We start from the raw sequence: 27,216 nt of genomic DNA on the forward strand, positions 1-27,216 counted from the left end.
TTACAGCATGGATGAATCTTGAGAATATCATGTTAAGTGAAATAAATCAGACAGAAAAATTCAAGAACCATATGATTTCACCCATATGTGGAATATAAAACTGAAAGCAGCAAATGAACAAACAAGACAAACAAAAAAACAAAAGCTCATAGACACAGACAACAGAATGGTGGTTACCAGAACGAAAGGAGTGCAGGGAGATAGGGAAGAGTAGAGATGGTCAAGTGTATGGTGATGAAATATTTGATTTCGGGTGGTGGGCACACAATGTAATATACAGATGATGTATCATAGGACAGTACACTTGAAACCTATGTAATTTTACTAATGAATGTTACCCCACTAAATTTAATAAAATTGAAAAAAATCAGTGAAGTCAATGGATACAAGATCAACATGTAAACCTCAATTGTCTTTTTAAAAATATACTTTTATTGCTATAATATTACAGGTATTTCCCATTCCCCCTTTATCCCCCTTCTCCTTGCCCCTACCCCCATCCCAGGCCTTCAATACCCTATTGCTCATGTCCATGAGCTATGCATATAAATATATAAGTTCTTTGGTTTATCTCTTCTAGTCCCCCCCAACCCCACATCAAGGTATGTCAGTCTGTTCCATGCCTCCCTGCTTTGGGTCTTATGTTGCTGGTAAATTCATTTTGTTTATTAGACTCCACAAATAAGTGAGATCATGTGATATTTGTCTTTCTCAGATTGGCTTATTTCACTTGGCATAATATTTTCCAGGTCCATTCATGCTGTTCCAAAGCTCAATTGTTTTTCTGTTTGAAACAGCAAAAATTATTAAACATATTAAAAAATAAAAATGTAATTTACAAAATTGTGACTGTAAAATATCCATATTTCTGTAAGACTTCAATATAGGAAAATTAAAAATATAGTAGCAAAATTAAAGGAAACTTAATACATAGAAGGATAAAGCACGATATTAGTTAGAAGAGTCAATATTGTAAAAGGACTAATCTTTATAAATTAAAGTTTAAATATTGTCCCAAATATAATCCCAAGTGTTTTATTAAGGTGTAATTTACAAAACATAAAATGCATTCATTCAGAGTGTATATATCAGATATTTTTAGCATATTCCCAGAGTTAGCAACTGTCATCATGATCAAAATTTAGAAAACATTCAGCCCCGAAATAGTGTGCCAATTTTCAGTCATTTCTTATTCCCACCTCTCTTCAACACTTGGCAACCACCAATCCACTTTGTGCCTCTGTGGGTTTGCCTCTCAATGTGATCCTTAGAAAGGCTGAATGCCACAAATATGATGTTGAACAAAAAAAGTCAGAAACTAAAATTAATGATATCTGTACATTTGAATGTGTACATTATTCTCTAATGATTGTTAAGGAATTTTTCAGTATTAGAACAAATAATATAATTCATTTTAAGACTTATGCAAAAAAAGAGTTATGCAAATAACACTATTTCCATTTCATGAAAAATAGTTACCTGACAAAATCCAAATGTAGGTGTTTTAACTCTAAAGCTTATGTTTGCAACTATATATTTTTGAAGCTCCACAACTCCATGATGTGAGGCCATATACGTGCAGCAGAACACAGTCACCTTTATCAGATGATAATTCTGCTATTCTGTAACTAAGAAAAATGCATAATTTTGTTGTTATCGTGTATGGAGACAATCCATGAAACAATAAATAGCATTTTTCATATAAGTGTAATAGGAAAACATTTTGAAAATAGGTAATGATACTCTTCACATAATATTAGTAAGAACTGGTTATTAGGAAAACTGGGTAGTCATTCTTTAATATTTATATCAACATTTCATTAACTTTGAACTTCATTCTTCAAGTTTATAATTCAACTAAAACAAATGTATTCATAATACTCTTTTAAATGTCTCCTTTTTGTATTTCTTATGCAGTATTTAAAAAACAACTTACTTTAGTTTGAAAGCTGAACCATTTATCAACATCCATGGATGACTACTGCTGCTACGAAAAATTCCAATCCATGATGGTGGTAACATGAAACTCAGAAATTTCTACCACAAAATAAAGAATTTTTATTTAAATGATCATCATGAAAGTTTGTATTATTTTTTAAATGCAAGTAGTGTACTTTCATATGATCCTTCATTTTCAGAAAAAAATAAGATGTTGGATTTTAATTAATATTAAACATAAAATCATAAACCAAGAATTCACATTGCTAAAACTTTTCAGCAATGTTTGTACTTTTTCTACTTTAGATTTAAAATTAATTCTTGAACATTGAGACTTAGTAGTGATGTTAGCAAGGAAAATCCTGATATATGCAATGTAGTAGTTACCAATGTTGACAAAATTAACAGAACAAGGCTTTAAATAAATTTTCAAATACTTGTTTCAAGTATTTGATACTGTGACTAAATCCATGTAGATCTCTACTATGTTTCTCATAATTTAGGTTTCAGAAAAAAATTAAGGGATTGTCATTAAGAAAACAAATGACATGGAAGCCAAAAATTTGGTTTTCTGTGCCTCACATCATTCTTGAACCAGATAAGACCTGAACTGATCTATTCTGTGTTGGTGGAATCCAGTAGTCTAAGTATCAGAGACTCATTTCTCTGCTATTCCCTGCTAAATGCAGCTATAAATTCTAGAACTAGTGAAAGATGTAAGTAAAGGAGAGCTCTGACGGTGCAAAGAGAAAGGGAAAAGGCTTTAGTACCCCAAGATTAGAGAACAGACAGGGTAACTTATATCTTCACCCAACAGCAGTAACCTAGGCCCGCTGTTTCCCAGTATCCAACATAGCATTATAGGAGGTAGTTCAAAGGAAGCCATTCCTCCCATGCATCAGAGAGAGAATTCGGCCCAGCAACACCAGCCTAATCTGAAGGGCATCCATTAGGACACCTGCTAACAAAAGAAATCACAGTAAGTTTTCCTTCCCCCAAGAGAAACCAAGGTAGGAGGGCTGGAGGCGGGACCAGCAAAAGGGACCCTGTAACTAAAATCAATGGGCCCAGCATGGCTTTTTATTGCTGAGGGCATGAAACTCACATCCCCAATGAGAGACATCAGGTAGAATCGACTTTAAAATGTTCCATTCCCATAACTGACAGTGAAAATTAACAAACTGCAGATACATGCAGCAATATAAATAAATTGTGAAACATCAGATGGAGGTGAAAAATGAAGAAAAGCACACTGTATGATTCCATTTATATGAAAATCCAGAACAAGCAACATCCCATCATATTAAAAACTAGGACAGTGGTTAAATAAAGAGGGGAAAGATGTAATGAAAGAATACAGAGTAGCAGGGCTGCAGAGGTTGGAAACTTTCATTTGGGATCTGATGTGTAATTACATGGTTCTATTCATTTTGCAACCAATTTGCACAATTATGGTATCTTCAGTGTTGTAGACATATGGTAAAGTTAAATAGCAAAGTTTATTTTCGAGAACAAGCATTTATAGAAACATGGTTTTCTATGAAAAGCAACATTGGAACTCAAAAAATGTGTATGAATGTTATCAAATATAAATAAAATGTAAATCAAAAATAGAATATTAACACTTCAAAATGATAACTACAATATATACAAGAATATATGTCAACTTTGTTAATACAATATAGACTAAAGTAAGCTTTTAATAAAATGTTTGAAACACTTAAAATCTTACCATTTCTTCTTCATTATCTATATAAAGCAGGTTAGAGTTTTTAGAAGCACAGGCCAGCACACTCTCAATCCATGTTTTATTTTCAGTACTAATGTAATAGCAATTTTTAGAATATGTAAACCACTCCATTGGACAATGACCACAATGATAAGCTAAAGAAAAATTATAAATTTTTTACTGAATACAATTTGAATAAAAAATTAATCTACATATATGCACAGGTACATACATATCTGTGCATAATATCTATGCACATTCACAGGCTCATACATATAAAAAACACTCATACACCCACTCAGGGAGAAGGGTCACCTCTTATTGCCTAATTCATGTGCTCACATAAAGAAATAACACAAAGAAAAATATTAAATCTCTAATGTCTTGGAAGTCATTGGATGAAACCAATTTTTTTTTTTTTAGAATAGCAATGGGATTTTGTATCAACATAATAGAGCAGTAGGAATTTTGAGATAATTGGCAACAGTGGGTATGACAATTTTAAGTAAATACTCCTTCATTTTATTACATAAGAAGAAATACTTTTTTATAATTATTTGTAAATATTTATTGATCATTTTATAATTTATGTCCTCCCCCCTCAAAAAGTCTATTGTCATTTTTGCCTAGCTTAGGATAGAGACAAAATCTAAACTTTTCTAATATCAGAACTTTGAAAATTATTATGTACCTTTCAGGATGTTTGTGTTGAGGGATGAATTGTTCTTCTCCAGTTTACCAGTACCTAAAAAATTAAGGTAATTGTTTAAAAAGTAATTAATCTAAACAAATTATAATAATTTTTGTTTTTAGCTTGAAGTTTTTTAAAAAAATATTGTCTATGATGAGAATTATCTGTAACAAAATTGATTTTACTAAGAAAAATGAATAAAGTAATACAGATTTGGGAAAATATTTTAAAGCCTATGGGAACAAACTTCACCATCTCTTACAGTATGGGCTTACCCAATATCAAGAATTAATTTGCATTTCTCAATAAGTTCTTTTGCAGTGGTTCTCAACCTTCCTAATGCCGCGACCCTTAAAGACAGTCCCTCATGTTGTGGTGACCCCCAACCATAAAATTATTTTCGTTGCTACTTCATAACTGTAATTTTGCTACTGTTATGAATCATAATGTAAATATCTGATATGCAGGATGTATTTAGGCGACCCCTGCGAAAGGGTCGTTCGACCCCCAAAGGGGTCGCAACCCACAGGTTGAGAACCGCTGTATGAAATCAGAACATATAAATATGTATAAAATACTTCCTACAAATCATTCTATTTTTATGCATTTGACAAATCCAGCATAGTACATTTATCTAAATGTATACATTAAAATGAAAATTCTATTCTGTAATACTGTATTATGAAATGCTTAGAGGCACTCAGGTTCTTTAAAATAAAGTTTTCTTAAAGACTTCCAAAAACTTACAAGGCATAGAAAGTATCACTCTTACTACACTGTACATCAAGATAAGGCAGATAACTCCCAGGACCCCAGCAACGAGCTTCTCTGGAGTTGATGGTGAATCTGAAGGAAGAGAAAGGAGCGATGGAGATATTATTTAGACAGTTTTCATATAAGAGAACTCACGTGCACAGCGAATCATAAAGTTGAATCCTAAAACCATACCTAGCAGTGGAATCTTCCTCTCAGATGTACCATTTCATTTTCTGAAAACACGATTCTCCATGAGTTGTTGGTCAAAGATGACACCTTACAACAGTGCCTCAAAGAAATTAGCCCTCAGATTGCATATTAGAATACTGGGTGCCAACTTTAAGCTCTGACCCTTACAAATGAAAACATATGTTAGCTAATTCGCTACTCTTTTGCACACCTCTATATCCCAGGTGCACATCCTAGAACAATTATACTGTGTGTCTATTAAATGTGTCACCTTTGCCTTAGTCATCCTTGTAATTCCACTGAAGGTCTTGAAAAGCACTTGAAAGTTAATTCCCACACAGAATATTTATTGTTCAGTTGGTACAATGGAGCTTTTCATGCCCTTACCTTTCACTTGCTGTCTCCTTAAGTCCTCAGCCAGATTCATTTCTGAGTCATTTTCTTGTTGGACATCCATCTCTGAGCTGAGTAATGACAGGGATGGTGCCTGTGACAACAGTACTTAAGTAATTAGTAAATGATGTGAACAATGACAGGACCCCAAGGATGGTCGTTGTGGGTGGAGTGTGGATAGTAACAGTACTCACTTTGCATTTGACCAATGTGAAGTCTTGTTCTAATTTACATAGAGATTTAAATGTGTTTCATGATAGAATAGTTCTTAAAATGATATTCTATGTTTGACATAATATTAATGGTTGAAGCAATGAAAAGTAAGAAGTTACTGAAGAATAAAGAAATTCAGAATAATGATATAGTTATTAAAGTCAGATTCCATGGAAACATTTTAATACAGTTAGAATAACTGTGAAAATGAAAATGCTGTATAGAAAAAAAGTGATGCCCTAATTTTTATGACAATTTTTAAATTCAATAATGGTTACATATTGAGTGTTTTAAAGTTGGGGGAATAGTAGTATTAGAATATATAGTACTTTTCTTGAATACATTAATTTTATTTATTAAAAGGGCAGGTGATATTTTAAAATATCACATCATATTTTAAATAATTGTGGAGTTCTGAGAAATCATTATAATTTAAGAAAGTATTTTATATGCTGAAAAATGCTACATGACACACTAAAGGTGTCTAAAACTAACAAATAATAAAAGCAATAGAATGTTAAAGAATTTTTAAAAATACTAATTTTACACAAGTACCTTACAATCTATTTAATGGTTAATATATGAAAACATAAAATGATTAATAAATGTGTATATCATTTATGGAGGAACATTGTTAGTGCAAAATTCCTGAAAGATCCTAGGGCTATCAAAGTCAGTGAAGGTGACTTTAGTGTGTAGGCAAATGTAATAAATCTGATAATTTATTCAATAATTAAGTCCATGGACTATGCTGTCAGTGAGATCTAGAATAAATTCTGGCTTTGAAATTTATAATGTATTACCTTTAGAAGTTATTTAGTGTTTAACAACCTATCTTACTAATCTAAGGTGGGAATAAAATATGTTAAGGTACAATGCATGTAAAGATAACACTCAATCTGACATTTATAAACTTTCTGTATGTCACTTGTTTTAATTATTTTAACACAATTGCCTTGTTACTATTTCTGATTCATATCAGACAATGAAAACGTAATTCATTAGACAGGAGTCGCTTATCAGTGTGGCATCTTTTTGCGTGTGTTGTTCAATTTCTAAAAAGTATTTTGATTGTTTATAATTAAGCTTAAATATTTAACAGCAAAGATTTTTAAAAGTTTAAATAAGCATTTTACTGAGACTACTAAATCCTGATTTTTACAGCAAGTCACACTGATTTTATTTAGTCAAAGTGTATGTATGAGGAATTATGTTTTACCTTCATGACTTGATAAATTCTTGTTAAGAATTTATTTTTAAAATATGGGATAAATACAATTATCAATTATACATTGATAATTATATCTGTTAATTACAAAATCCAAAATCCAATGGGATTTTATTTAAGTTAAACTGATTTTCAAGCCCAAATATACATCTATGTATGCCCTTTAGTAATTTTTTACAGGCATAAATTTGAATATTTAAAGATATCTACCAACATATTTCATATTTTACTCTTTTTACCCTAAATTGTACAAGTAAGGATACCCATGTTTTCTTTGATTTGATTGTATGTGAATTGTACTTCAGTAGTACTACATCTAGCATTTGTAATTTCCCATTAAATGAATTGGGCCAGTAGAGAGACAGAAGAGTAGACACAAATACCTCTGGGAGCCAGTAAGTTATGAATCCTTTAGTGGGAGGCCAGGTCACTCCTGTAAACAATGTCTGTGGTCTCCACTGAGTGGCCTGTGAAGACTGAGAGTGAATCAAAAGTAGAAAAAAGTGGATTTCTCATCACTGTGTCACTTAGAGTTTGAACAGGAAATTCTTACACTTGGGCATTTTTGAAGATGATTTATCTCATCACACATCTTCCAGATGTAGGAGACTTTGAGCTTGTAGTGCGTCATTAAGTTTGTCCATTGGTAAGTGCCTCTGAGAAATTATTTTCATATTCTAAAAGATTTCTAGGACAAAAGACTTGACTACTCATATTGTTAACTTATTTCATCTTAAAATCACAAATCTTAGGCCTTGTGAAGAGTATCTCAGATGTTTAAGTTCTACTCTTAGACAAGGTTGCTAAATAATGGCATTCCCTCATTTTACTTATACACTCATTATGCTATTTTAATTATAATAGAATAATTCTAAAACCATAATTTCTTTAACAATAGCTACTTAATGATGTTTGTCACTAATAGTCTGATAAATTACTACATTTTCAACATATAGTAACTGCACAAATATTTATTGTCAAATGTATCTTCTCACACTCTTTGTTTTTAGAATTGCTATATTTTATTTTATTTGAATATTAGAAATATAAATTTTCCTGATATTAATAAATGTCTGTGGAGAATAAGACATTAAGCAACACTGAACTATACCATAATGTATAAATTGAAAGATTAAATTAATACTCATATTATTAATTCATATTCAAATTATAATTAGTAGTTTATATTTTAATGGAAATTTTAGTTGTAAATTAAAAAAACCCAAGTCTAACGATGTAAAAAGAAAGCAAAGGTAATTTTTAAAAATTTCACTTGACCATAACTGGGGAGGCAGAAATAGTAAACTTTGAAAATACACGGTAAGTGACACAAACCATTAGAAGAAATAGAACATTACATTTAAATTATCTAGTGTGTATCAGATAGAATTTTTTCATATTTCTCATATTACACCAAGAAAATTGGAAATGTTTATCTACATTAGTGAGTAAATTAAAATTGGGAGTACTGTATGATCCAGCAATCTCATTTCTGAATGTGTATCCAAAGAAACAACACAATTATTTTATAATTTTTAATTTATTGATTGATTTTCAAAATGGAGAAGGGAAAGAGATTATATAGATAGATATAGATAGATAGATAGATAGATAGATAGATAATAGAAAGAAATCAACTTATTGTTTGATTCTTTTTTAAGAATTTTAATTAATTAAATTTTTTTGGTGTTACATTTTTTAATAAACTGACAGAATTGTGCATTTATTACAAAAAAACACACCAAAAATAAAAAAAACAAAAAAACATTGTTTGATTCTTCTTTTCTTTAATAATTGAGGTATTACATATGTGTCCTTATCTCCCCATTGCTCCCCACATCCCCCACTCATGCCCTCACCCCACGGTGTCTGAGTCCATTGGTTAGGCTTATATACATGCATACAAGTCCTTTGGTTGATCTCTCCTCCCTACCACCACCTTCCGCTATCTTCCGTCTAAGGATCAACAGTCTGGTCGATGCTTCCCTGAATCTGGATCTGTTTTTGTTCATCAGTTTATGTTGTTCATTATATTTCACACATGAGTGAGATCATGTATGTGCCCTGACCAGGGATCAACAGGTATCCTTGGCATATGGGGAAAATGCTCTAACCAACTGAGATATCCAGTCAGGGTAACACAATTATTTGCAAAGAGATATCTGTACTCCCATGTTCATTGAAGTATTATTCACCATTATTAATGTTTGAAAGCAACCTAGGTGTCTTCAGTGGATGAATGGATAAAGAAAATGTTACACACACAGAGGATTATTATTCACCAATGAGAACAAGAAATTTCTGTGATTTGTCTTAAGGATGAACCTGAAGGCATTTTGCTAAGTGAAATAAGCTAAACAGAGAAAGTGAAATACTGTATGGTATCATTTATATATAGAATTTAAAAATATGAAATTCATTAAAAAATGGTCCCAGAAGTTGGGGGAGGGTGCAGAAAATAAGTGAAGTTGGTAAAAAGGTACAAACTTTCAGTTATAAGATGAATAAGGCCTAAGGATCTAATCTATGATGGGGGACTAAAGTCAATAACAGTGTATTTTATAGTTGAAATTTACAAAGTGATAGAACTTAAATATTCTCACCAAAGGGTAAAAATGGTAACTAAATAAACCACAGATTATAAAAGTTTCAATTGAGAGGCACCCTTGCTTAATTTTAAAAATTCTAAAAGAAAATTCTGTAAATTGGTAGTTAGAACATTGTCACGGGGATATAAAGCCCATTGACAAGGGAATATAGGTGTCAGATGGGTAATAGACTTATTTTGAGGATCACTTCATAAATTACATAAATGTCTAACCACTATGCTCAATATCTTAAACTAATATGAAATAATATTGAATGTCAACTGTAATAAAAAATTAAATAAAATTGCACTTGTAAAAGATAAAAAATAAATTCTATAGTATGATTTTATCCCATTCTCTAAGAAAATCACTTGAAAACTCTGTGAACAATGTCATTACTTATTACCTGATATATTCTGAGAAGTTAATTGAGGTCAGAAAATTATGGGATGAAAATATAGTCTTTAAAACATGCACTTCATTCACACAAAAGAACAGAAAAGCCAACACAACAACCTTTCTAAATAATAAGGTATGCTTTCTAATTTGAGAGGGTGAGGAGATGATTAACAGCAGTTATCCTGTTTCGAGAGAAAATGGCTAAATTATTTAAGGTTTTAAGCTAATTTTTAAACCATTCATTTTTCGTTTTCTTGATGGATAGAATGGAGAATTGTATTATGGCAAAAAGGAGATTATTTCTAATACATCACTGGAGAGAGGAACAGTAATCCAACTAATGTTTTTACTTTGTAACCAACTGGCATAGCTTTGCAAATTAGTCTAAAATGAGTTATCTGGAAAATGTTCACGCAAAAGAAAATTATCTGATCTCAGGTACAATTTATATTGCCATTCTTTTTTGTAGTTAGTTTTCTCTCTGCCTTTTCACTCTATCCCCACACTGTTAGAATCAGTAAATGTAATAGGATAACATGAACATATGATCTTCTGAACTCTGAAGCATGAGTAAGCAAAGAATCACCACTCAGTCTGATCTCTCCACATTTCATGGGGTTAGAACAAAAGTATCTTTTAAGCAAATCTTATCATGCATAAGTGAGAAGTGTTTTGAAACCTTTGAAAGAGTAGGTCATGCCAAACCGGTAATAAACTAAATACATTGTAAACTCTATAAATTGTTAATGTATGTCTTTCAAAAAACAGGTATAATAAAGATGAGATTTGCCTATAAATCAAATTACAATTTTGACAATTTCTACCCTGATTGACTCAGGTTAAGGAAATCACGGTCTGCTTAAGGAAATGTATACTACTGACATTGTATTAACAGTAAACTAGCTCAATAATCTGCATGCAGATGAGAGGCTGTCATTTTACATCATCAGGTATCTTGTGGATTTTTACATATCTTATTGATTTTTCCACCCCTCTATGGTAAAAATGTTAGTTAACTGACTTCTAGTACCATTTATCTTTTGGTAATAGAGGCCAGTTTTATACTCTATCTTATTGACTCCTAAAATAATGGAAGAGTTTAATTTGTAGAAAGAATAAAATATACAATGTTGGTAAAATTAAGGAATTTAGATGTCATGCAAATGTGATATATGTGTACCTGTGTAGGAGATAATTGTTTCAAAATAATTGTCATTAGTCTCTATAAAACCAGTTTTCTATGAGTTTGGGTTGTTATATTTTAAAGTGTTAAGAATGAACAATTTGAAATGTCAAAGAGAGATGAATTCTAAGTGAACTGTTTCTTCTGATTTTATGGTAGGACATATCACCCCCTCTCTTCTACCAAGCTTTCATACATATGGTTGAAATTGAGTTTTCACAAACACCAAACAAAATTCTGTTTGTAGTTACAATGATACCCAAACAAAAGACTTGGACATTACCTGCTATTTTTAGTCCTTTCTAGTATAATGTGCCCACACCCTTCAAAACCCAAATTAATGTCTACTAGAGCTGGTGAATGTGACCTTACTTGGGAATAGGGCCTTTGCAAATGTACCAAGTTAAGATGAGGTCATACTGGTGTAGGATGGGCTTTAATTAATAGATATGAAATGCATAAGAGGGACATTGGACACCAAGACAGAGACACACAGGGAGAACGATGAGATGAACGAGGCCAGGATTGGAATAATATCCCCTTAGGCCAAGGAATGCCAAGAACTCAGGGTTACCCCCAAAATGAAGAGAAATGCAGGGCACAGAGTCTCCCCTAGAGTCTTCAAAGTGACCATAGCCTTGTTGACACCTTTATTTCAGACATCAAGCTTCGAGAACTGTGACAAAATAAATATTTGTGGTGTAAGTCAGAAGGAAAGTAAAATATATAATGTGAGGTGATAATAAATGTTGTATGAAAACATTTTGAACAAAGTAAGAGGAATTGAAAGTATCATCCGTGAGAGGGAACTGAAAATCCATCTGTGTCATTGGGAATGTAATATTTGGACAAACATAAGAAGTTGGTGTGAAAACCAGCAATGTCGTTAAATTTGCCCCTATTCATCACAAAATGTCAGTCTTCTTATGGTCTCAAGGAGATTCTCCATCTCCAATACCTTGTTTCTTATTTCTCTTTTTGTTATTTATGCTGAATATCTGTGACTGGTAAAGAAGTTTAGACAAACTTTTTAATCACTATGATGTTGCGTGTTGTAGTCATTTTACATCAGAAAGTAGCAATTGAGATGAATGAGATTTAACTACATACACAAAAGTCACCATTTTCCAAGACTATCCCAGGAAGTCTGATTACATTTATTTGGAAATATTGGCTTTGATCAACTAATTTCTTATTCAGACTTAATCTCAAGATCATTTAATTCTGTGACTTGTCCTCAAAATTTGATAAATTATATTGGTAATTTGTACTTTAAATTTAAGAAAAATGTTTACATCAAGAAATAATATTAATTTGTTTATTAATTTAGTTAAAATACTAAGAAACTTATATCTGGCAATATTGAGATCATGTGAGGAACCATGTGACTACAAAGTTTGTGTGTAATTTATATTCTGGCTTCTGGGATTTCCATAACTCCTACGCGTGTCCTAACTGCTGGTGCACTACTCTCTTCTGCCCGTCTTCCTATAGCTGTGATTGTAGATTAGATTAGTTTTGGGGAATCTACATTTTTTTCCTTCTGACCACTATGAGAAGAGTATTCTTTTTAGACAATTAAAAAGGTTGACCTGGTGACTTGTTTTGATAATATTATGTGATCTGGAAAGTAACAGTTTATGAATTCTGAGTTCAGGCATCAAAAAGCACATTTCTGCTAGCCATGTTGAGAGTTGTTAATCACTGTTATGAGGTTATGTACCAATTATCCCACTGTTCAAAGAATAAAATATAAAAACAAGATATGAACTTTATCTGTATTCTGGGGCTGAGCCCATACATCCCCAATCTACATCAACTAAAAGCCAACCAAACCACAAATGGGTAAATGAGAAATAAATGAATAAAATAAATGCTGGTCTTTAAATGTCAATGCAACCAGATAGTTGGTAATGCAACTTCAGCAATTAGATACAAACTAATTTTGAATATTGACATATTTTCTCTATGTGAATCTAAGGAATAAATGTACAGAATATAAAGACAACATCTATATCCAAAGAGACAAATGCATATAAACTATTAATTTATTTTGCAATCATTAAGCAAGTGCAGGATCTCTTCCACTTGTAATTGAATTATAATAAAAATATCTCCGAATGTTTGTGTTAAATTACTAAAGCTCATCCCACATTCTGCCAATAATTAACTCTTTGACTCCCACAGACATTGTATCCATTTAATTTTTATTTTCTTCACTAATTTACACTCTATTGCGTCCATCAAACATGTTTCTGAAGCGCAGTAATTAAGAGTGTCAAAAGGGGGAGACAAAGAATTCAATAAAACAAGGTACCTTCTAAAATATCTAAAATCCAGTAGAAAAAACAAAACAGACATGTAAAGTATACCAAAGGACACTGATTATTATCCAGTGTCCGTACCAGTCCGCACCAAAAAGTGAATCTAATGATGGATAATGCTGAACCAAAATAGATTTAGAAAATATATGTGTTGGTTCCATATTCTGAATAAGTGGGGGCATATTTAAATGGCTTTTCCATAGAAACCTTGGGGTTGTTGCATAATAAGCTTGAGTGTCAATTAAGAAGTTATTACTCTGGGCTCCAAATCTATCTTTACTGCCCTTTGTGAGTTAATGCTGCTAGGTCTTATAAACCTTTTCCTCCCTGTCAGCTCACCTGATGTTTTGCTAGTAAAAGGCATGAGAGGGACATGCCAGAGAAAGGGCTCTTCTTCCTGGTTTCATGGTGAGTTCTCTTCTTTGGCTACAGAGATGTGGTTACAAGCTGCACGCATGCAGGAGGTTCCTGTGGCGTTCCCCCTCCAGCAGGTGTTTGTGGCGGGTCCCAGTTCCCTTTCCTCCAGCCTCTGCCTGCTGACACTGTGGCAGGCAGGCCTTCCTGCTTGTTAGTCAGAACTTGAGATCCATCCTCACCAGTGTGGGCCAGCGGAGTTGGAACTGGTCTGTCCCACCTCCGTCCAGTGAGCATACCTGCCATAAAGCTTTCCGTAGTGACACTGTCTTCAATGAAGTCTAAAACCTGGCACCCATGTGGTTTTCATTTTGGTAATCTTCCTTAAGCCTCAGGAACTTTCTGTAATTTTCTTTTATTCCCCTCTCTCGCCAACAAGTAGTTAATAATTCTTTGCATCAAACTTCCCCTGTTTTTTCGCTCCTGATTCAACACACTTATACATCTTGTGACCCGATGTTCAGCCCCCATTTTGAACTGTCAAAGGCTAGGTCAAGTAAATTAATTTGAAAATATTTGCTTAATTTTTCATGTTATTGCAGACTTAGAAATAACAGTTCTTTTTTATTTTTTTATTTATTTCAGAGAGGAAGGGAGAGGATAGAGAGTTAGAAACATCAATGATGAGAGAGAATCATTGATCAGCTGCCTCCTGCACGCCCCCGCCTCTGGGGATCAAGCCTCCAACCTGGGCATTTGCCCTTGACCGGAATCAAACCCAGGACACTTCAGTCTGCAGGCTGACGCTCTATCCACTGAGCCAAACAAACAAAGGAAGAAATAACAGTTCTTGATATTATAATTCATAATATGTACATGACTTATTTTAATGAATATTTGAAGTTTTAAAAGTGTACAATATGTAACTGGATGTATATTTTTGAATTAACATAAATATAGATTTAAAAATAACTCTGTAATACCAAGGGTGAAGTATCTGATAAACTATAGACTTTGAAATAAAAGTGTGTAATGATTTTAGAGAGAGAGGAATAGAGAGATAGAAACATCGATGAGAGAGGACCATTGATAGGCTGCCTCCTGAACACCACCTACTAGGGATCGAGCCCGCAACCCAGACATGTGCCCAGATCAGGAATTGAACCGTAGACTTCTTGGTGCATGGGACAATGCTCAAGTACTGAGCCGCAGCAGCCAGGCCAAACGATGGACTTTCTGTTCTATGAAGAGTCAAAGTAGAATTATTCTCAGTAACAAATGTACCACGATGGTGAGTGATGTTGATAAAAGGGAGGCTCTGCTTGGGTGGAACAGAGGAATAAGGGAAATCTCAATACCTGCCACTTAATTTTGTTGTGACCCTAAAGCTGGTCTCAAAATAATATCTTAAAAAGAGTTCTATAAAAAATAATTGCAGTGCTTTTAAAGAAACTAGACATGTGTTATTTTTAGATGTTGGGAGTACCATTATACTAGATTTCGGTAAGCTAATTTGACTGGTGCTTACAAACATAGCTTTTATTTTCTAAACAGGATTCAGAAAAGAGCTGGTGGTACTCAAGCCTCGCATATGTACAATTCTTATGAAATCCTTGAGTTTTTGCAGATCTGAAATACAGAAATAATATATCATTAATCTGATCACATATAACTTCATATTTCAGTGAATAAAGTTTTTACAGTAATGCTTACATATCTAAATCTGAACAATTCTTATAATATTTCAACAGAAAATTTATTTTACAGCAAACATTTGATTTAATGTACTCTGGATTTAATGGACAAAATTTCAGGTTTGTGTATAATATGTGAAATTAACACCTTGCCAATTTTAAAATGTTTAAAAAAATAGGTTTACTTACAATTAAATTAACAGGTTATTTTTTAAAAACTTTAGCAACTAGACCATATGTTGGAAAAAACAATGTGGTAATTTCTCTGACATAAATAAATATTACATATCTACTACTAGAGTCTACATATTTAAATCCAAGAGTCAAAGCTCATAAACAAGGTACTGCTAATGGTTAGCACATGATCACACCACATCGCCTGCGGTAACTGGTGCTGTTGCCCTGAAGCCTGAGGGCTGAAGCCACACACCAGCCAAGTACATCTGTTTACCTGTCAGGACTGGGGCATGCATTTACTAGACCTTTTCAGTATAAACTTTAAATTATAGAAATACATACAGAAAACTTTTCTGTGAGATGAAACTTTTCATATGTACTTAATTTTAATTACACAAATGTGTCATCATAAGTACAAACAGGTAAACTAACTAAGTTGTCAATTTTGAACATATATATTCGTAAAACCTACTTTCTAACCTAATGGCTTTTGACTCTAGTGGCTATCTCCTTACCTGAATTAGTATGTTATACCAAAGTTTGACTGTATTTATGTAATCGTTCAGGCATTAATTTCAATTCTAAGATTAATCTCTGACTTAAAGCATGAAGGCATAAAATATACAAGTTCTCAAAAACTTACAGTTTGGAAGAGAAAGCTGAGCCATTTTTCCACACCAACAAATTACTATTGTTTCTGTGGTAGAGTTGAATCCATGCAAATCGAATGAACATGTACAAAAAATCCTATGAGACAAAAATTTTTATGAGAACTTAGGTAATTGATTTCATAAAAACAACTAAGTTGGCCACAGCTGGAGGAGGAGGAGGAAAATGAGGAGGTTGGGTGACTGCTTAGTTAAATGCACAGCCCCCAACACCTGATGCAATTAGTGAATAAGCAAAGCAACCATGTCTCACATGCAGAAGTTGTTGTGACCCACCCAGCTGGCCCAGCATATCCACCCTCCAGACGATCCCACGATGTTCTGTGGAAATACAGAGGTCTCTGAATCAACTTGAAACACCTCAAGATGCACATGAATTTAGGCAACAGCTGCAACGGAAGCAGCAGCATCCTAACAAACTTGCCAAAAGAACAGAAAAGTTTATAAACAAACTGAGAGACAAAAAACATATATTGATTGATGCAGAAAAAGCATCAAATAAAATCCAATACCCTACTTTGATGAAAACTCTTTTAAGGCCATAGATGACAAACCTACAGCCAACATCATACTAAAATGAGCATAAGCTAAACCATTTTCCCTAAGAACAAGACAAGGATAACTGATTTCACCACTGTTATTCAGCATAGTACTGGAAATCCTCGCTGTAGTGATCAGACAGGAAGGAATAAAAGGCATCCAAATTGGAAAAGAAGAAGTAAAGCTGTCATACAGATGATATGATATTGTACATAGAAACCCTTAAGACTCCACTTAAAGACTACTAGATTTAATGAATGAATAATGACAACATAGCAGGATACAAAACTAATACCTAGAAATCTACGTCAATTTTATACACCAAAATGAACTCAGAGAAAGAGAAACTAAAAAATCCCATTTACCATTGCAACAAAAAAATTAAGATACCGAGGAATAAAATTAACTAAGGAAGTGAAAGGCTTATACTCAGAAAATTACAGTACATTAAAAAAAGAGAGAGAGGAAGATATAAACAAGTGGAAGAATATACCGTGTCCATGGATTGGTAGAATCAACATCATTCAAATGTCCATACTACACAAAGCAGTCCTACAGATTCAATGCAATCCCTATTAAAATGGTATATTTCACAGATTTAGAACAAACACTCCAAAAATTTATGTGGAAACAAAAAAGCTCACAAAGAGCCACAGCAATCTTGAGAGAGAAGAATAAAGTGGTAGGGAGTGCAATATTAGATATTAAATTATACTACAAAGCCACTGTAATCAAAACAGCCTGGTACTGGCACAAGAATAGGAATATAGATCAACGGAACATAAAGGAAAACCCAGAAATTGACCCAAACTATTATTCTCAATAATATTTGACAAAGGAGGCAAGAGCATACAATGGAGTAAAGAGCATATAATTGAGTAAAGACAGCCTCTTCAATAAATGATGTGGAGAAAATTGGACAGGTACATGCAAAAACAAAATGTAACTGGATCACCAGCTTACACCATAAACAAGAATAAACTCAAATAGATAAAAGACTTAAGTGTAAGTCATTAAACCATAAAAAACATAGAAGAATCCATAGGCAACAAAATCTTGAACATGTCTCATAGCAATATGTTTGTGGATACATCTCCAGGGCAAGAGAAACTAATGATAAAATAAACAAATAGGACTACATCAAAACAAAAAGCTTCTGCACAGCAAAAGAAACCATCAACAAAATGAAAAGGGAGCCCCCTGCATGTCTGAACATATTTGCCAATGATACATCTTATAAAAGGTTAATATACAAATTAGATAAGGAGCTCATACAACTTAACAAAAGGAAGACAAACAAACCAATTTAAAAATGGACAAAGAACCTAAAAAGACAATTCTCCAAAGTTGACATACAGAAGGCTTAGAGACAAATAAAAAACTGTTCAAAGTTACTAATCATCAGAGGGATGCAAATGTAGATGCCAATGAGGTATCACCTCACACCAATCAGAATGACTACCATCAACAAACCAACAAATGACAAGTGCTGGCAAGCATGTGGAGAAAATGGAACCCTAGTACACTGCTGGTGGGAATGCAGATTGGTGAAGCCACTATGGAAAATAGTATGGAGTTTCTTCAAAAAGTTAAAAACTGCACTGCTATTTGACCCAGTGATACCACTTCTAGGAATATATCCTAAGAAACCCAAAACATGCATCAGAAGGAATGTATGCACCCCCTATGTTCATAGCAATGCAATTTACAATAGCTAAGATGTGGAAACCGCTCAAGTGCCCATCAGAAGATGAGTTGATTTAAAAGGCATGGTATATTCACACCATGGAATACTATGCAGCAGTATAAAAGAAGGATTTCTTACTCTTTGAGACAGCATGGAAGACCTGGAGAGTATTGTGTTAAGCAAAATAAGCCAGTGAGAAAGATAAGTATCATATGACCTCACTCATATATGGATCGAAATGAACAAAATTAAATGATGGAACAAAACAGACCCAAAATATAGAAGCATAGAATAGACTGATGAATCTCAGAGGGAAGGCTGGGGTAGGTGGGTGGGGAGGGAGAGATTAACTGAGAAACTTATATGCATGTATGCATAGCCCATGGGCACAGACAACAGTCTGGTGAAGGCCAAGAAGTGGGGGTAGGGTGGTGGGAGTCAAAGGGTGAGAAGACAAGGGGGACACATGTAATACCTTCAACAATGAAGATATATTAAATAATAAAAAGAGTTTGGATCTCTGCCAAAACCGGTTTGGCTCAGTGGATAGAGCGTCGGCCTGCAGACTGAAAGGTCCCAGGTTCGATTCCAGTCAAGGGCATGTACCTGGGTTGCAGGCACATCCCCAGTGAGAGATGTGCAGGAGGCAGCTGTTCGATGTTTCTCTCTCATGGATGTTTCTATCTCTCTATCTCTCTCCCTTCCTCTCTGTAAAAAATCAATAAAATATATTTGAAAAAAAAAAAGAGTTTGGATCTCTGCCCACCACCACCAGTGAACAGTGTCAAAAGAAAATACAGAAGGATCATTTACTTAACGCTGAGTTCACATCACTGACAAACTTTCCGAAGGTCCAGAGGCAAGCTGATGAGAAATAGAAAGAGTTTGTTGCTCCAGTGGGAGCCAGTTCAGGAGAATCTGGTAGTTTTCCTGAGGAAAGCTCAGAAGAAAGGAATCTTATATCCTGGGAAAACCAAATTCAACCTCAGGAGCAGGTGCCGGATGAGGAAATTAGGGAGGGTGACCTTTGCCTTACTCATGTGAGTCTTCTGTTAGGTAATTTGAAGCTGATATTATGGATATAAATGAGCTATTTAAAGATTTGTGAATGATAATTCATGAGCAAGGAGATGTGATAGATAGCATAGAAGGCAAAGTTGAAAGTGCAAGAGTGCATGTCCAACAAGCCAACCAGCAACTGTCAAGGGCAGCAGAATACAGAAAAGGATTCCTGCATGTTGCTGTGTGATGCACACGCCATTAAATAATTGTAGAAATCTACAACTGGCTAACAATGAAGAATGGAACAAAACTCTTAACCTTTGTATTTGATGTGACTATATTATAATTATTTTGCTTTCAGTTGTAATTTGTATTTTTAAATTTTGGATGCAGTTTCTGGTAGTATTAAACAATGAGAATAATTTTTGAGCAACTTTAAAAAAGATTTTTCAGTTACCATTGATATCCAATATTGTTTTGTTTTCAGGTGTGCCGCATGTTGATTGGGCACATGCATACCTTTTGAGGTGAACACCCCAATGGGTCTGATACCCATCTGACACCATGCATGGTTATTAGAATATTGTTGACTATATTCTCTATGCTGTACTTTGCATCACCATGATTTTATTTACAACTGAATTTAAAGAACACCTTTTGGATAAAAGTTTCAAAGTGTATAAAATATTTTTGTCACATGAAAAAAAAATTAATTTGTTTCCTCTCCCACACCATATATAAAATCTAATTGCAGATGGATTTAAAAATTAAAATGCAAGAAACATAATTTTGAAAGGTTTAGAAAAAATACAAATATATTTAGTAAAGTATTTTTATTTTTATTTATTTATTTTTTTAAAATATATTTTATTGATTTTTTACAGAGAGGAAGGGAGAGAGATAGATAGTTAGAAACATCGATGAGAGAGAAACATCGATCAGCTGCTTCTTGCACATCTCCTACTGGGGATGTGCCCTCAACCCAGGTACATGCCCTTGACTGGAATCGAACCAGGGATAAGGAAAAGACAAATAACTCAAAAAATAATAAAATGTCATAAACAGGTATTTCATGGATGGGAATTACAAATCCTAATAAAGTGGGAATATGCTAATTGACCATCACACCCTCACAAGATGGCGGCACTCACAGTCAATATAGGGAATAGGCTAATTGAATGCCATGCCCTCACAAGATGGCAGCGCCCACAGTCACATGATAGTGGCGCCCAGTCCCCTCAGCCCTTCCTCATCCAGATTCAGTCCCTCAGTCCCCTCAGCCCACTAGGGGACTATATTATAGTTGTGAGAGGGATGTGAGAGGGATGTCAGTGGAACTGGGCCTAAACTGAGAGTCAGACATCCCTCAAGGGGTCCCAGATTGGAGAGGGTGCAGGCTGAGCTGAGGGACACCTGAATTTCATGCATCGGGACTCAAGTGCTTAATATAAAAATGTATATTTAAGCTGTTCTTCATTTCAATACAGAGGTAACCGTTTTGTACCATTAAAAAAGGAATTACATTTTCCAATTAACTCACTTGCCTTTTTAATCAATGTTGCTTTAATGCACTAATCTGAATACTCTGAAGATAATTATCTTAATTTATAATTTGTATTTTATCAATTCTTACATTGCCTTGAAAATGAAGGCAATGTTTTATATGGCAAGCTATGAGACTTCAAATGGGAACAAATATAATATTGAGTGACTAAATAAATTGTAATTTGCAACCAAAATAATGATGATTTTTAATGGAAAACAAAAACAAATAAATTTAATTCTAATTTACAGTATTTCAATTTGCAATATATTGTTACACAATGGACACATTAGGAAAATGTATTAGTACCATTAAGTGAAGAGGACAAATGGAGAAAAATACCAATTTCACAGCTCTGAAAGTTGATTGAAAACTAATAAAAACTTATAATTATTAATTATTAGGAAAGCTGCTAGAGATTTAGTTTAAAATAGAGCAAATTTGTGGTCTTCTTATCTAAGGCTGCTCCCATGTCTCCTCTAACCCAACTCAGCTCAGTGAGTAATAATTGTAATTTTTGTAATTTGGGGAAGGCTGCAAATATCGATGGTATTATTGGTATCAAGGGGAAGACTTGATAAGCAGTGGAAAGGGTTGTTAAGTTGCCCACTGCTAGTATTTTTCAGCTCAAAGTGCTGAATTTATTGGGTGATAAATGAAGGAAATTATCCTTTTCCTAGACTGAGGCTGTGTTCTCCATTGTGTCAGGCACAGTGCCCGCCATAAACATAACAGGAAGGTACTACTAGTAAAAGTAAGAGTGCAGTAGAAGAGATCACATTAGCTCTCTGCATGTGCTTGAGAAATGGGTGGAAAAATTTGCACATGCATAGAAGAAACAAAGATGATATAGTAAAAATTAAAGCTGAAGTGGACTTGAGAATTGATTTCAAAATCATGAGCACTTCCCTACACACACACACACACACACACACACACACACACGAACATCAAATTAAGAGGGTGAAAGCCATGTTGATTTGACGTATTTGAATACATTTTTAAAAATCATTGGTTGTCTGCTAATCTATGCAAACACAAGGCTAATCTCTGGTAAGTAAATTATAAATCTACTAAATATAAAAACAAATAATGAGAATTTAAAAAACTAAGCACACTTTAAAAGAGAAGATTCTATACTAAAAGTTTAAGTTACAAAAAGTCTAAGAAGGATGCAGAATTCATATTTACTATATTATATCATCAAAAATATGTACTTACCAAAAATTAGAAAACATGAAAAGAAACTAAAAAATGTCTTTTAAACGTGATGGGGGGATCAGTCAATAGAATCTAATTTTCACTGGGATAAGGTGTCAGATTTATTAGAAAATATTTTAAAGTAGTTATTATAAGTATATATTAGAAAAATACTATGTTTAAATAACTATATGAAAATATGATGGCAGCCCTGGCCAGTATGGCTCAGTTGGTTGTAACATCTTCCCATGTACTAGAAGGTTGTGGGTTCAGTTCCCAGTCAGGCCACTTACCTCGGTTGTGGGTTTGAACCCGAGTTGGGGCACATAGAGGAGGCAACTAATGGATGTATCTCTCATATAATATAGCAGATTGTCTTCACAAACTTTGACTAACTTCTAAAATAATCACTAACACCCAAAATGAGGTATTGGACTAGGTTTACATTAATAAATTCAGGTCATATAAAGACCCCAATATGAGACTGAAAATGTAAGTAACAGCCAAAAACACTATTTGCACTTATAAATTTAAAGAAGAGCTCATATAGAAAAGATAACGATTCTAGGAAGGAAGATAACAGGCAGCACACAGGAGAACTGGTAGAGAGACATGAACAGGCACCTCTCATTCTCTCGATACATAATTCCATAAGATCTAGTGCCCAGAAAGACGTGTTCTATCCATTAGCAATCAGAAAAATGCCTACTTATGTCAAAATGATACTTTTATATAATGATCAGAATGTATAGCATTGAACGTTCTGTTCTGGCAGTACTAAATCTTGGATCATGGAATTTTTGGATAAAATGTGTATTTATATAATAAACTAGAAAATGTTGGGATAATCTAATAAATTTGGCATATACATATATTTATGACTCTGTAATTTCATTCTGATTCATAGAGGACAGTAAATTTTCACTATCTACATATGCAATTATAATCATATAATTGTACTAGAGGCCCGATGCACGAAATTTGTCCAAGGGGCTCGGCCCTCACAGCTACGGCAGCTGCATTGGCCCTTGCAGCCCCAGCTTTGTCCAGAAGGTCATCCAGAAGGTCATTTGGCTGTCCAGTCTAATTAGCATAGTATGCTTTTATTATAGATTTATACATTATTATATTATCATAAATATAACATTTATAGTATATGAATACAATGTATTATATTTAATATTTATATAAAATATTAATTGTTTTAAATACAATATAATATTTGAAAAAAACAGACACAAGGATTTTCCTAAAATATTAATAATATCAACACATTTAGAAACAACTATATCCTGGGTATGTCATGTCCCTACAATAAAGCAGAAAAAATTAACAAATTACAGATAAATGCAATAATATGGAGAGATTGCAAAAATATCATGTGAGTGTTAAATGAGACACACAGGAGAGGGGCTACGGTGAATTGGCAACTTCTATTTCATGATTTGTAATTATATGGATCACTTAAGTTTGTAATTAATCTGCACAATCATGATACCTTCATTTTCCTTGATGTATAGTAAAATTAAATAGCAAAGGTTTCTTTAAAAAAAAGCATTTATAGAAACATGCTTATCTATAAAAAAGCAAGAACTGGAAATTATTAAATGTGCACGAATGTCATAAAATATAAAAAAATAATATTCAAACAATGTATGTTAATAGTCTTTAAAATAAGTGAACTATGAATACATACAAGATATGAATGAATTGTATAAATATAGACTAAGATAGACTTTTAAATAAAATGGAAACATTTAAATCTTACCAGTTCTTCTTCATTATCTATGTAAAGCAGATTAGAGCTCTTAGAAGTACAGGCCAGCACACTCTCATTCCATGCTTTTCTTTCAGTACTAATGTAATAGCAATTGTTGGAATATGTAAACCACTCCTTTGGACAATGTCCACAATAATATGCTGGAGAAAGATTATAAAATTTTATCAAAAACAATTTAAATTTTTTAAAATTAATTTACATACTTGCATAGGTATAGTGTAGACACATTTGTGCAATATATATAAAAGAAAACACACTCACAGAGAAGGGTTAGTCTCTTTTTCCTGGTTTACGTTCCATATTAAGCAAACAAACAAAAATATCCACTCTCTACATGTCCTGAATGTCAATGAAGAAAACCACTTTTTTAGAATCCCAAAATTATCTTTGAGCCCATCTGCAACATGAGTATTATGATCTTAAATGAATATTTCTTCATATTGTTGCATTAGAAAACACTCTCCTATAATCATTATTATGAATATGTATTGCCTGGTATTATAATTTATGTCCCATTCCCCAAAAGCTATTATTTTTGACTACCCTATCTTGGAGATAAAGTATGAACTATACTAATATTAGAACTGAGGAAATAATTATGTACCTTCCTGGATCCTCATATTCGATGACGAATTATTCTGCTCAGGTATTACATTAGCTGAAAAAAAAAAGTAATTCTTAAATTAATTTTGATCTAACTACATCATAATACTTTTGTTTCTTATGTTTAATTGTGTTGTATTGTCTAGGATTAGAATTATCTGGAGTAAAAATTAATTACCAATGAAAATTAATGTAGTAATAACAATTTTGAGGAAAAATATTTTTAAAGTCTAGAGAACTACATCTCACAGTATTTAGATTAAAAAATCTCAAAAATTAATTTGTATTTTTCAATAAGGTGTCCTAAAACATGCCTTGAGTTATACAATCAGAATATATATATATATATATATATATATATATATATATATATGGCTATATGTGGTCATATATGTGTACACATATTTATAATCTACTCTCTAAAATCGTTCTGATATTTATACATTGGACAAATTAAGAATCATCATTTTGCACTTAGTCTAAATGCTTTAAGATCAGAGTTCTATTCTATAACATTATAAAGTGAACATAAAGTGAACATAAAAGATGGACATAAAAGTGAAAATTTCTGTATAACCTTACAAAAATGTATTTACAGAGAATAGGTATTGTCACCACAGCAGACATCAGGACAAGGCAGATGACCCCTAGGGTCCCAGCAATGAGCTTCTCTAGAGGTGATGGTGAAACTGCAGGAAGAGAAAAGGATACACTGAGAAAGGAGAGAGAGACAATTTGTTTAGACAGTTTACATACAGAGAATCAAATACATAAACTTGGACACCAAGCCCATGCCTACCACTGTAATCTTCCTCTGAGAATATACCATCGCATGTTTAGAAAATATAATGCTATATGCATTACTGGTCAATAATAAAATTAGCCCTCAGCTTTCATATTAGTATACTGTATTCCAACTTTAAGCGCTGATTCTCACAAATGAAAAATATGACAGCTAATGCCCTACTTTCCCCCATCTCTGCACCCCAGCCGCACACACTACAACAGTTATACTGTGTGTCTATTGAATGTGTTACCTTTGGAGTGGTCCTTCTTGTCCCTCTCTTGAAGATCCCGGGTAGCATTTTGAAGAGCTAATTCTGCATAGGTTACTATTTCCTGCTCCGTTACTGGAATGGAGCTTTGAGTGCCCTTAGGCTTCCTTTGCTGTCTCTTGGCGGACTTGGCCAAATTCAGTTCTGCATAGGTTACAGGTTGGTTGTTCATCTCTGCAGCTGGGTGGTGTTTGAGACTGTGCTCTAAGTCAAGTGTACTTACGAATAATGACATATGCAATAATTCGATCTCTAGGACAGGAACACTGGGCGGGGTAAAGGGTAGTAGGGCTCATTTCCAAGTTGAAAAATCTAAAGTTCTGGTTTTAAATTTGTTAGACCTTTAAATAAATAGATGTACATAGTAGATGTAGTTTTTATCATATTCTACATTTGACAAGATATTATTTGTTTGAGCCATAGAAAGCAATAAATCAGTGAGGAATAAAGAATAGCATAAATACTGACATTGTCATTAATTTAAAGTCAGATTCCATGAAAATATTTTAACATTATTAGAATGCTTGTATTAAAATTAAAATGTATTAGAAAAAAAGAGTCTTTAATTTTTTTAAAAAATTTGAAATCAAATAATGATTAAAGACTGAGTGCTCCAAAGATGGGGCATCAGTTGTGTTGGCATATATGGTAACTTTCTGAAGTAAATTAATTTTATTTAGTGGCATATATTTATTTATTATGCTGTAACATAATTCATTAAACAAAAGTCTCTTTGTCAGTGTGGTGTCGTATCTTTTTTAAAATGTCTTTTGATTGTTTATAATTAAGCTTAAATTTGCATTTTGGGGGAGCTATTTCATCCCAATTTTTATTAAAAGCCAACTGCTTTCATTTAATCTATGTAAGTGTATATTTAGATGACCGCTGTAATTCAGAGAATTCATTTTAATAATCTCTTTTTAAAGGCTGGGCTAAATATAAATTATACCCATAATGATTATAAAATAAAATAAAAATAACTCTTCCTTGTCTTGATTCTTGCTGGAAATCGTTTGTAAATTGTTTAGACCTATTTCTACTTTAAATTGTTTTTGCTTAACACATCAATTATGCATGTGTGCATGCACTTGAGTCATTCTCTACAGGCAAGAATTTGAATAGTTTGATATCCTCCAACATAGTTCATAGTTTATTCTTCTCATTTCCCCCCCAAATTATTTACATAAAGATACCATTGTTCTCTTTTATTTGCTTGTATCTTACTTGTACCTCCCTGGTATCACATCTAGCATTTGTAATCTCCCACCACATGAGACGGGCT

The 27,216-nt window shown here is 33.2% G+C and overlaps 1 protein-coding gene and 1 pseudogene across 1 annotated transcript; one reads left to right on the forward strand and one right to left on the reverse strand.

The window, feature by feature from the left end:
* Positions 1-1,510: 1,510 nt before the first annotated feature.
* On the reverse strand, positions 1,511-26,106 carry LOC102422940 (NKG2-A/NKG2-B type II integral membrane protein-like). Its single transcript, XM_006084237.1, has 6 exons — positions 25,917-26,106; positions 5,092-5,204; positions 4,359-4,395; positions 3,671-3,822; positions 1,937-2,037; positions 1,511-1,622 (listed from the first exon to the last, which is right to left on the reverse strand). The coding sequence occupies exons 1-6, from the start codon at positions 26,104-26,106 to the stop codon at positions 1,511-1,513; spliced, it is 705 nt and encodes a 234-aa protein (XP_006084299.1).
* LOC102419148 lies at positions 16,769-20,019 on the forward strand (annotated as a pseudogene).
* Positions 26,107-27,216: the final 1,110 nt, after the last annotated feature.

This window comes from Myotis lucifugus, unplaced genomic scaffold (genome assembly GCF_000147115.1).
Source record: "Myotis lucifugus unplaced genomic scaffold, Myoluc2.0 scaffold_10, whole genome shotgun sequence".
Taxonomy (NCBI): Eukaryota; Metazoa; Chordata; class Mammalia; order Chiroptera; family Vespertilionidae; genus Myotis; species Myotis lucifugus.

What these genes read in the sequence shown, in the direction of transcription:
- LOC102422940 (XM_006084237.1), bottom strand. Translation starts at nt 26,106, where the DNA reads ATGAACAACCAACCTGTAACCTATGCAGAACTGAATTTGGCCAAGTCC. An exon ending in TGCCTTGTAAGTTTTTGGAA is followed by an intron (nt 4,396 to 5,091) that starts GTCTTTAAGAAA and finishes GGTAAACTGGAG; the next exon opens with AAGAACAATTCATCCCTCAA. An exon ending in TAGATAATGAAGAAGAAATG is followed by an intron (nt 2,038 to 3,670) that starts GTAAGATTTTAA and finishes ATTTTGTGGTAG; the next exon opens with AAATTTCTGAGTTTCATGTT.